Source organism: Eremomyces bilateralis (assembly GCF_010015585.1).
Source record: "Eremomyces bilateralis CBS 781.70 unplaced genomic scaffold P152scaffold_2, whole genome shotgun sequence".
NCBI classification, from domain to species: Eukaryota; Fungi; Ascomycota; class Dothideomycetes; order Eremomycetales; family Eremomycetaceae; genus Eremomyces; species Eremomyces bilateralis.
This window is the reverse complement of record NW_022985068.1, coordinates 1232513-1243412: the sequence shown is the minus strand read 5'-3', so window position 1 is coordinate 1243412 and position 10900 is coordinate 1232513. Positions and strand designations below refer to the sequence as shown.

At 53.8% G+C, this 10900-nt stretch overlaps 4 protein-coding genes across 4 annotated transcripts; all 4 read right to left on the bottom strand.

Moving 5' to 3' along the window:
* Positions 1-1084: 1084 nt before the first annotated feature.
* Positions 1085-1303, bottom strand: P152DRAFT_389688 (heat shock protein DnaJ; the record flags this gene model as incomplete). The annotated part of the gene is made up of 1 exon (XM_033675998.1): positions 1085-1303. A coding segment is annotated over one exon (219 nt), but the record flags the coding sequence as incomplete, so codon positions are not given.
* A 1168-nt stretch (positions 1304-2471) lies between these two features.
* On the bottom strand, positions 2472-2969 carry P152DRAFT_124117 (uncharacterized protein). Its single transcript, XM_033673719.1, has one exon. It carries the CDS (start codon positions 2869-2871, stop codon positions 2620-2622), a length of 252 nt encoding a protein of 83 aa, XP_033538073.1. The 5' UTR covers positions 2872-2969; the 3' UTR covers positions 2472-2619.
* A 2309-nt stretch (positions 2970-5278) lies between these two features.
* P152DRAFT_492668 (pectin lyase-like protein) lies at positions 5279-6882 on the bottom strand (the record flags this gene model as incomplete). Its single annotated transcript, XM_033682188.1, has 2 exons — positions 6294-6882; positions 5279-6246 (listed from the first exon to the last, which is right to left on the bottom strand). The coding sequence occupies exons 1-2, from the start codon at positions 6592-6594 to the stop codon at positions 5279-5281; spliced, it is 1269 nt and encodes a 422-aa protein (XP_033538072.1). The 5' UTR covers positions 6595-6882.
* Positions 6883-6940: 58 nt separating this feature from the next.
* On the bottom strand, positions 6941-9549 carry P152DRAFT_454709 (4-coumarate-CoA ligase-like protein). Its single transcript, XM_033678641.1, has 4 exons — positions 9016-9549; positions 8416-8952; positions 7659-8368; positions 6941-7601 (listed from the first exon to the last, which is right to left on the bottom strand). The coding sequence occupies exons 1-4, from the start codon at positions 9125-9127 to the stop codon at positions 7281-7283; spliced, it is 1680 nt and encodes a 559-aa protein (XP_033538071.1). The 5' UTR covers positions 9128-9549; the 3' UTR covers positions 6941-7280.
* Between the last annotated feature and the right edge of the window lie 1351 nt (positions 9550-10900).

The window sequence follows — 10900 nt, the reverse complement described above, 5'->3', positions numbered from 1 at the left end:
AGCCGGAGTCGTCGCGGAGGCGGGAGGAGGAGGTCTTTTCGCGCCGGGAGGAAATGGTGGGGGCGATGGGCTCGGTGTGGATTCTGGGGAGGACACCGGGACGAGGCTCGGGGTCTTGACGATGGGAGTCATAGTCCGTTTGCGTGGTGTAGCTCCTCTTCGGCTCGGGGTGGCCGCGAGAATGGGTTGACACTCGGGGCGGCGCCGACACTTCGGGATGGAGTGAGAGCTTGCGCTCACGGTCGGACGAGCCCTTCCGACCGCTACTTCGTCCCGACTCTTTCGCACTGGCTCGTGAGCGTCGGACCTGGGCGTGCTCTCGACTCGAGCTCGACCGCTCCGCCCGAGGACGATCCTCGTCGGACGATCGGTGGCCGGACATGCGGCTGATGTGGGCTTTGGCCGAGCTCTCTTGATCGGCTACCTTCTTCGCATGATGGTCCACCGAATCATAGTAGGAATCCACGGGCGAGGACTTCTTCCGGACGGACCTCGCCTCCCGAACCGACTCCTCCGCCTTCCGAAACTCGTCATCCCGGCGAGCGGCGTCCTTGCGGGAAGATTCTCGGCGTGAGTCCTCGCGACGAGCGTCATCCCGCCGTTTGTCCTCCCTCAATCGATCCTCCGCTCGTCGCTGTCGCTCCACTTGATCCCGATCTCTCCGTCTCCTTTCCTCTTCGAACCTCGCTCGATCGTCTTCCGGTTTCATGGGGGCGTACTTATAGTCACGCGCTCGTCGATGTTCTTCATCTCGGCGTTTATCCCCTTCCCTACGTGCTCGACGCTCGGCGCTCGTGGTCCCTTCCCGTGGGCTGGATCGGACTTTGTCGTGGGGATTGAGGGTCGAGGACCGTTTCTGGTATTGGTGAGAGGCACTAATGTGCAAGTCATCATCGTAGTCCGGCTTGGGTGCCCGGAACTCGTAGTTCACGCCCGATGAAGGACCTGTCGTGAAGGAAGCCTGGCCGCCATATTCGGCGAACGTCGCGCTTCGTCTCACCGGGTGTGGTCGCGATGACGCAGATGGACCAGAGGCTCGAAGATTCTGAACTTCGGCGAACTTCGCATGCATCCGCACCGCGGCATTGTACTTCTTCCGCTCATCCTCATCGCCGACCTTCTCGTAGGCTTGCCGAATGCGATGGAATTCGTCTTCTTTCTGTTTCTTGATGGCCTCGTCCGGGAACTTGTCAGGGTGGGTGATCAGCGCAAGTTTGCGATATGCGCTCTTGATTTCCGCGGAGTCCGCCGTATTGCTGACTCCGAGTGCAGCATAGGCATCAAAAGGAAGAGGTAAGTCCATACTTTGTGTTCGTTGAGGATTCGGGAGTAAGGGTCAGGTCATTACAAGATCGTAGTCGGTCTATTGCGGAGGCGAATGCGATGAAAGAATTGTTTTCGTCCAAGTCGTTGATTGTTTTCGAAGGCTTGTTAAAAGGGATAGGGGTCAGACTGAGCAAAAGCAATGTTGAAGAATCCAAACACCACGATCGACGAGGTGTTTAGCTGTGCCACGGGCCACGCAAGTTACACGATAACTCCCTCCGAGGAATATGGAAAAGAGGCTGGAGAGTGTGAAACGGTAGAAACCGACGGTCCAGCGTCGAGAGTCTTGAATACTGGGAAAATCGGGATTAAAAACTGCGACCGGAGGCAAACGGCGTGGTATATCGACTGCCTTTGTGATTGGGCCTGTGGGGATAGGATGGCAATGGAACGTCGGAGGTTGGAGGACGGATAGGCCGATGATCGAAAGTTCCTCCGAAGAAGAACAGGATGGAAAGGATCCGAGGATTAATGAAGGATTGTCCTTCGTAAGATACGTTCCAAATCAGAAGAATATCAACAGGAGAAGGAGTTGACCGTTGGTGATACCAGGAGGTAGCCAATCGGAGATACCAGGGTGGCGAACGAAGGGGTGATACAGGCACGGAAAGTCGGGGGGGGCTGAGCAATGGAGAATGAGAGAAGGTGGAAGAATTAATAGGCAATATCAATGAGAAGAATGGGAGTAGAATAGTCGTCAGGCAAATGAGTCCAGCGATGATGAGTCGAAGATGAGTGAGTATGATATAGTTGTAGGAGGGAACAATCGATGACGAGGAGTCCAACAAGACTGGGAAGCTGGCGAGCGGGGAGAGCAGTTTAATTGTCCCCGGCTGCGTGATCTGCGTGGTGAAGTGCAGTCTCCGGGTGATGTGAGAACAAACTGCGACAGCGGCGCAAGGGGCGTAATAGGCACAAGCCTCCTGGATATGCCGCAGTGCCAACACCCGATCTTGGGAGTGTTCAAATCAAATCCTGTCCCGCAGCCAGTCTTCATCAAATCGAATGTTCCAAATCCAAGTGAATGCAAGAACTTTCTTACTTTTTCACTTTTTCACTTTTTCCTCTCTCTCGTGACGCGTTTTTGCAAACGCTACAATTCTCGGGGCAACGAGTTGGATCGTGAATGGGCTGGAATGGTCGGCCCAAGTCCGCCTAGGTCAGGATGTGGGTGATTGATTGACTCTCGAGAGCCTAGGCTGGCATTATGGCATCCCGTGAGGCATGAATGGACGTGAATGGTCCCGTTTCGGTGGGGATTCACTCGGTACAGATTCACGTTAAGAGAATGGATCATGCGCCTAGTAGCCTTTCTGTCCTCAGGTCTGTACAACAACTCTGGATAAGAATAGGAAGACCGCAATCGGCATAGACAGCAAAGCCTCGATGACTGCAGAATACCTCAACGCTAATCTTTAGACTAGCAATCCCTAAGCTAAGATGATAAATGATGAACAATGAACAGCGAAGTGGTCGATCCGCCCTCCATCCCAAAGCCACCATCTGGATTGCCCTGATTGCCCTGATTGACTGCCCTGACCGCATGGTTTCTTGCCTAAAGTCAGATTTGCTTGTCGGTACGTGGAAACACAACGCCACTCAGAGACGAGCAATCATTCGACCTGGACCCCACGGTCAGACATTCCATGTCCTGTTCCATGACCCTTCATGTCTGTCGCGGCGGTCGAACGAGGTCACTGGGGCGACGAGCGAGCCCTGACGGAAACTCCAGAATGTCACATTCCCACGTCGTGCCCTGATTAATTGGTCGCACACCATCTCACCCCGGACATCCAACGTAGCTAAGCGGTTTGTTGGTGGCCTATATCGAGACCCAAGGCGATGGAGATGGGGTTGCACCTTTCCGAACGCGGTGATTCCCATCGGTGATTCCCATCGGTGAAAGGCCCTGGACGATGTTGCTCGAACGTGATAGACCGCGGGGAAAAGGCCTCGATGCTCCCAGGTGATTCTTCCTGGGCGCTTTGCGAGCCAATCAAGGCTTGACTTGTCCACCAGGCTCCCATCCCCCGAATCGCATCACAGTCTCGAGAGCTCTCCATCGGACCCCACTCGATTCTCGTCAACTCCATCTCTCGATACGCTGCACGAACAGTGGTCCGGCTTACTGAACCCAGAACGGATCACCTTGCATACACGTACGAGCTAGCTCCGGACGAAGCGGGTGGGCACCGTCCCTTTCCCTCAGTGAGCACCACAGCAGCGGAGCTTCTTCAATTGCTGCAGTTACTTGGGTGTGAGAGAGAGTGGGCGACAGGCGAGGCAAGATTCAGATGCATCGCCCGTTTCCATTGGTGTCGAGCAAATGTGAATTGTGAGGCCATGCAGTATTCGACGTCGATCGCCTCGCGGGGCAACGGCAAATAGATACCCCATGGTCGAGCGTCTTCCACATGGCTTGACCATAGTGGCTGCATCGCGACGAGGTGCTGCCTCAATGCCGTGCAGGATCGTCTCGACAGTCGCCATGCGCCCGAGTATCGCCTTTGAAGGATGAATCTCGCACCCCTTCCACGTTCGTCTTGGGCCTTAATTGATATCAATTAATCAACGTCAGCGTCTGTAATATGGGATGCGGTACCACGGTCCTCCATCACCCGTTCCGTCCCGCCTCTTAGTGTCCGCTCAGGTCCGCAGGATGCCTGCCTGATTGTCCCATGGATGCCTTGTCCAGGGACTCGAGAGTTCAGTTATCCTCAATTTCGCGGTTTGTTCGCCTTGTGTCAGGCTTTCTTGCGGACGCACGTCACAATCACAAGGCTTCAATTTGAGGATGAAAACGGCCAGAGGCATCGATCAGAGAGCCGGAAGCCTCGTTGCTGGCGGTGCTAGGCAGCGCTTAATCTCAATACGTTAGCGATTCACATTTGGAATCGCAAGCCTTGTGAGGTCCACAATAAGGGAATACTCAGTCGGTTGCTATGGGATTCCGACGCCTTGGAAGTTGAACGTGGTTCATGAGCCTCGCTGAGTACGTACTAGTACATACGTACCTCCATCCAGCATCTAATGCAGTTGCCTCCTCATGCACAAGAAATTTCACCCAATGTCCCAACCCGACGTCGCAACACCCTCATACGTACCTTTTCCCTTTGCCTCCCGAGACGACACGAGAGGCGATCGGGCGACTTAGCCCACTACCTAGACGATTGGAAGATTCCGTAATCCATACCCGCGGAGACCAACCGCAAATGCGGGGGGACTTGCGAGTTGGCGACTTAGCCACTCCGCGTTGACGAATGGGATAAATCGTCCAATTACAACATCGGCTAGCGATGCAGGCCCACTGGCCCAGCACGTTATCGACGTGGGAGGTTGTGATTGCGCACGCTACGTATCCCGGTCGATAATATCGCGACGTATCATACGGCGGGGAATTAAGAACGGTTAATCGTGCTGGGTTCAAAGCGGCAGGCGTTTCGCCTTTGGAGATGAGTTGCGATTTCGGGGAGTCTTTTTCAGTGACAGGAATCAGGTGGCATGTTTGGTCGACTCAGTGGATTCAGTGGGCACTTTATCCCGCGCTGTAATACTGATGACATTGCAGCTCCCCCTGAGATCCGAGTCACTCTGAAGACGCAAAGAACGGGAGATCGGTGTTCAGTCGAGCACGATGGTCACATGAATGGCATGATCTCACGCTACGCCGTCGCCATCGCGTTTGTCGTTGTCACTGGACGATTCTCTATGGACAGTCACGCGTTGGTCCGACCAGATTTTCAGAGCATTCGGGGTGCCTTCACTGCACAGAAAATCGACATTCGGGAGAAGAAACCAAGACTTCGGAAGAAGTATGCACGACCGAACCAAGCACCAAAGCAAGGCTTCACCGCACCTGGGCAGATGCGCTCTCCACAGGTGCATACGTGCATAACCCAGAGCAGGCTTCAATATCAACTTTCGAAATTGACGTACGCTAAATATGAAGACTTTAGTAAGAGGATGGAACGAGCGAATTGGCCCAGTTCTCAACATTCGTATAGCCATCTTTAACCTCTATGCTGTCCGCAACTGAGGGACTACTCCCAAGTTTGGTCTCAGTATCGTCGGGAATCCCATCGCCATCGCTGTCTTTTGCTGCTGCCCCCGAAGCGACAACGCCAGGCCCATTGACAGGACTGGCCTTCTCATCCGAGATCAGCTTCCCATTCTTCCCCCAGGACTTGACCTCATTGATCAAGAGAGTATCGACCGGATCGCGGACCTTAGATGCTCCAACGCTACTGAGGACATGCGCTACCGCATCCGTGGCCCCTAGGATCTTCTCTGGCGCAGGATAGTCGAACTTGGTTGACGCCAGCGCCATGCCGCCATAGTTCGACGACGAAGCGCCCAAGGCCGTCCCATCGAGCGCGCCGTTCTTGTTCGGATCGTAGAAATTGTCGAGTACGTATCCGTTGAAGTTGGCATTGCCGCGCGTAAATGCTCCACCGGACGAGCTTGGTCCGGAGATGAAGTAGTTCCCAATGATGTTGGCGGACGACTTGCCGTCCGAATCGCCCGCGATGTAGGCCCCTCCACCGCCCCAGTTGTACACCACATTGTTAGTGAAGTCGTTCTTGCCCTTGACTTTGGGGTTGCGCGTCTTATTGTCGATGTAGAGGTTCCGGAACAGCGAAACTCCCCCGTCTGTCTGGATGAGACCGCCGCACGAGTGCGGTTCCAAGCCCTGGCCAATGATGCTGTTTTGGATGGTGATGTTCGAGACATCGCCACTGATGGAAAACGTCTCGTCACGGCCCCAGGTGACGGATAGATGGTCGAAGATCATATTGGATCCTTCCGCAAGCGCAATACCGTCTTTGCGAGCATCGCCACCCTTGCCCATTCGAATGCGAATATAACGTGCAATCGTATTATCCGCATTCGAGAAAGACCAGCCATTGCCGTACGTAGTAACTAATGCCAGTTAGATACCAATGCTTGAAAGCCGCGAAACTACGCACTTCCACCACCAGGTGCCGTTTGGCCCAAGATCGTCACGCTTTTGCTGACCACAATCCGGGATTCGATGTTGATCGTCCCGCCCACGGCAAACACAACGATGCGGTCTGTTTTCGAGACCGCATCTCTGAGGGACCCGGGACCACTATCCTTGAGGTTCGTTACGGTATAGACGCTGCCACCTCGACCCCCAGTCGCATAACGGCCGAAGCCTTCCGCACCGGGGAAGGCAAGTTGCTCAGAGAGAACCGGCCTCAGCAATGTCAATACGCCCACAATCAATGAGGCGACCTGAAGGATCATATTGAAGGAGAAGAGAGGTAAAGGCCGCACCGACCGGACTCAACTGGTCCAGTTGCTTGACGACCGCAGCATTCATTCTGGTCTTATAAGCTGTTATTGAAATTCCAGAAGCCATGATGTTCGACCATTCAAACATCAGGTAAATTAATATCATAACTGGAGCGGAGCTAGCTAACATAGGACCGGATGAACATAGGTTTATAGCTGAGACAGGTACTGTAACAGGTAATTTGAAGAGTCCGGCTACCCACATACAGAATTTCATATTTGCTCCGTTGTACTGGCGTGTTTGGTGATACCTGTATGGTACAATAGATAAAAACACAGTTGAGATGTTATGGTACTAGTTAATGGATTTTTGACTTAGGTTTAACTAACTAGTCGATTTGTTTTAGACTGTTTCTGGACTGGCGGCACAGCTGTCACACATCACACATGACGACGGTCCGCATTCGGTGTCTGGGTCCTTGCATGGAGATTGCCTACAGTAGTACACCATTGCGGTGACAATCGAGAACCAGTCGAGAAACTTCAATACATATATTGCGTGCCGGGACTCGCGCGTAGGGTACATACGTAAGGAAGTAGTGTATGAGAACCTCTCCAAAGGCACAAAACCGCAATGGCACAGTGGAGCAACATGGAAGAATATACAACAGGCAAGGAGACCTCTAAAACAAACCGATTTACAGCTTCGCCCCCGTCTCCTTCTTCGCCAGCGCCCGCAAATCCTTCCGCAAGATCTTCCCCGCCGCGCTCTTCGGGATCACGTCCAAGAACACCACGCCGCCGCGCAGCTGCTTGTGGCTCGACACGTTCTGCTTGACGTAGTCCGTGATGTCCGCGGCAGAGATCTGCGCCTGGTCGGCGACAACGTATGCGCGCGGCACTTCAGTGTCGTCGGCGTCGACGCCGATGACGGCGGCGTCGAGGATCTTGGGGTGGCTGACGAGGAGGGCTTCGAGTTCGGCGGGGGCGACTTGGAGGCCTTTGTATTTGATTAATTCCTTGAGACGGGGTTAGTAAAGATTGCCTGGGGAAAAATCGAGGGAGACGATGAATACCTTCTTGCGGTCCACGACGTAGAACAATCCGTCCTTGAACACGCAGACGTCGCCGGTGCAGAACCATCCGTCGATGAACGATTCCTGGTTCGCTTTATCGTTGTTCTGGTACCCTTGCGTGACGACGGGGCCCTTGAGCAACGCTTCTCCGGGCTGCCCGGGCTCGACATCATTGCCATCGTCATCCACCAGACGCGCCGTCATGTTCGGGATCAGCGCCGACACGCTTCCGGTATCATCATCCTGGCCGTATGGCATAATGGTTGCGCTGCCCGTTGACTCGCTCAACCCCCAGGTCTGGCTGATGAATGTCTTCCCCTTCCCGAGCTTCTGGCTAGCGGCATGTTGCAGCTCTTTGCCCAACGGCGCGGCACCGCTGATGGCGACTTCCAAGGAGTCGAAATGATCGGTGATGATGGGGGCCTTAGCGATCAAGAGATAAATCGGCGGGACGGTGAAGAAGAACGAGATGCGGTATTTGCGGTTGTATTCGAGGAACTGGGCGAAGTCGAAGCGGGGCATCCAGTAGGCGGGACCGCCCATGTAGAAGGGGTTGATCAGATAGCCTTGGATGCCGGCGATGTGCGCGACAGGGAGATGGGCGAGGGTCCGATACTCGAAGTTGGGTTTGTCTCTTTTTATGCCCTCCAGGAACATGTCGCCCGGGATGACAGCTTCGGAGACAAGGTTGGTATGCGACAGACGGACACCTATGATGCATTAGCAAAGTTCTGGATTTTAGTGGCTTGCTTCCCACCTTTCGGCAATCCCGTGGTCCCGCTGGAGTAAATCAGCACCACCAAGCTGTCATCCAACGCTTTCCGATCCGTGATCCTCTTCCATGGCAGCTTTCCCTGCGCCACCAACTTCTGTCCCTGGAACGTCCTCAAGCACTTCTCTGGCCCATCGAGCACCAAAATACGATCGGTCCCGATGCCCGCGAGCTTCGCCGCCTTGACGATGATCTCCTTCAAGTCCGGCGTGACGATGAGCAGCTTGCTGCCGGCCTGCTCGATCAACTTTGCCAGCTCCCCCGCCGTCGAGGCGGCGGAGGCGGCGGAGAAGACGCCGTCGGCTGCGACGATCGCCCAGAAAATGGCGGGGAGGAAATAGTCGCCGCTGGCGAGGCAGGTGACGACGTCTGTGTTGGGACCATTGACTCCGATGCCGTACTGGTGGCGGAGGATGTGTGCGTTGTACTGGAGTAGTTCGCGGGCTTCGGCCTTGGTGTACCGGAGAGTTGGGTTCGCCGCGTCGATATGGACTGGTGTGTCCTCCTTGCACTTCTCGTTTTCTAGTGCCGAAAGTTAGATGGCAATTCCCATGGATTGAACATGCTTGACATATTATTCCATACCAAACAACATAGTAAGCAGGTCGATCTCCGGGAATGGATAGGTCTTCGCAGCTCGATACCGCCATCCCTCCGACGTCTTCTCCACCACCGTACGTCCTGTCAAATCCGTCATATTTAGAATCAAGGATATTGGTTACTCGCGATTAAACAGTGTTCCACAGCCCAGACAGCGATCGGAATGTTCCAGGCCGATCCCTTTAAAGGAGCCTCACCATCGACCTGGATCTGGCGCTTGGGGCCAGACGGTAATCGCACTAGGCGACATCCTCGGGTCAACCGAGTAACACAGGACGCCGAACGCCATTTTTGGCTGCTTGGAAATGCACCGAGAGAGGAGAGGGGAGCACGTTGCGGGTGGCATAGAGGACTGGAGCTTCATTCCCGGCGCTAGCGCTCCGCACTCCATAGAACGCTTGAGATATGGTTCGGTTGGGGGGAACCCGGGGAGGCGTGGAGTTCCTTAAATCTCGGCTTCGGGTCGTCGCAAATTCCCGTCCGGGGAGGGGAGAAATGTGTACCTAGGGGCATCTGAGGACGGTTGCGGATGGAGATATTTTCAGGCGGAATAGGTGGAACGGGATGAAATGGGTCCAACATTCGGTTCATGTTCCCGAGGACATAAAACACTTCTACAGTAAGTTCTACTGCATGTGATATCCTCTTGGGGGTTTCAGTTTATTTAGGACTTGTATCAAGTCACAGCGGCGGATGGAGAGCCATCCAACCGTCTGATATGAACTCATCACCACAACAGCTAAATAAATCTCATCGAGCAATCGTCATCATTCAGTTCCAATAGAAAGAGCTGTGTCCCAAGGCTTGGACTGTGGCTTTATCTTGAGCCTTCTAACCCCACCGCGAAGCGGGTAACTTTTCACTCTACTCGAAAGCAATTGACGTCAGCGAATAGTCTCAAGATCCTCACAATGCACCTTATTGCAACCTCGAAGAGGCTGCCAGCTTCTATAGGTTGCATCTCACAGTCCCTATTCGGTAGCGGCGGATATCTCTTCGCAAGGTCGAGATGGGCAACCGATGGCCTCTCCGCCTCCACTGTAGAGTAGGGACAATATGAGTGTGAAGCACCCCATCTGCTCCAGACTTGCGACTGTTGAAAATAGGAGGTTCCGACTCCCCCTTCGGTGAAATATCCAGTACGATAATGGCTTACGATGCTCGTCGGCTCCTAGCGAGTGCTTTCGGCTGCCTGGGATCCACCGAAAATATATCTATGGGATGTCCCATGCAAAACTTCATCCTCTCTTCATCGAAAGCGTGGCGTTTTCCTCTAGCGGTAGTGATCGAGCAACATAACTAACCATTCAACTTCGCCTCCATCGAGTTGGGGTGATCTTCTCCGCCGACTCGTTTCATGAGGAACAGCCAGAGTTACCAGCACAGTTGCTACGAGGTCTTGTATCCGCCTGTCCATATCGTTAGGGTTTCAGGTGATAGTAGTGTGGCTTGGTTCTGGTGGGAATCTCAGTCCACCGCTAGAAGAAACGGAGAAGTCGGGGGTTGATAGTATCATCCTCATCGCGGTCAATACTGTCGAAGATTGGGGACACCTCTTCCGCTTCTTGGAAGCCATCATTACGGACTCTTTTAAGGCGGTTGAACGCCAATTCTCAATATCCGGAATTTTGATGTCGGGACCCAAGTGAGAAATCCATCGTGGTTGTTGGTTTGGATCAACCTAACTGTTCGGCTTTGTTCAATATGATTATGTGAGGTGACTTGAGTATAACGAAGCTGTAGCTATCGAGCGCTCGACGTCCTTCCTAAAGCTGCTAGAAGAGTCCAATTAACTTAGATTTTAGTCCATGATGCGATGCAGTTTCTTTTTCCTTGGGGGGCTTTTTTTTGCACCGTGTCCCATTTCTGT

Excerpts from the sequence above, each read along its gene's own strand:
- P152DRAFT_454709 (XM_033678641.1), bottom strand. The coding sequence starts at position 9,127 with ATGACGGATTTGACAGGACGTACGGTGGTGGAGAAGACGTCGGAGGGA. Across the intron at positions 8,369-8,415 it reads GACCACGGGATTGCCGAAAG|GTGTCCGTCTGTCGCATACC; the intron begins GTGGGAAGCAAG and ends AATGCATCATAG. Across the intron at positions 7,602-7,658 it reads ACGTCGTGGACCGCAAGAAG|GAATTAATCAAATACAAAGG; the intron begins GTATTCATCGTC and ends CCCCGTCTCAAG.
- P152DRAFT_124117 (XM_033673719.1), bottom strand. The coding sequence starts at position 2,871 with ATGCGGTCAGGGCAGTCAATCAGGGCAATCAGGGCAATCCAGATGGTG.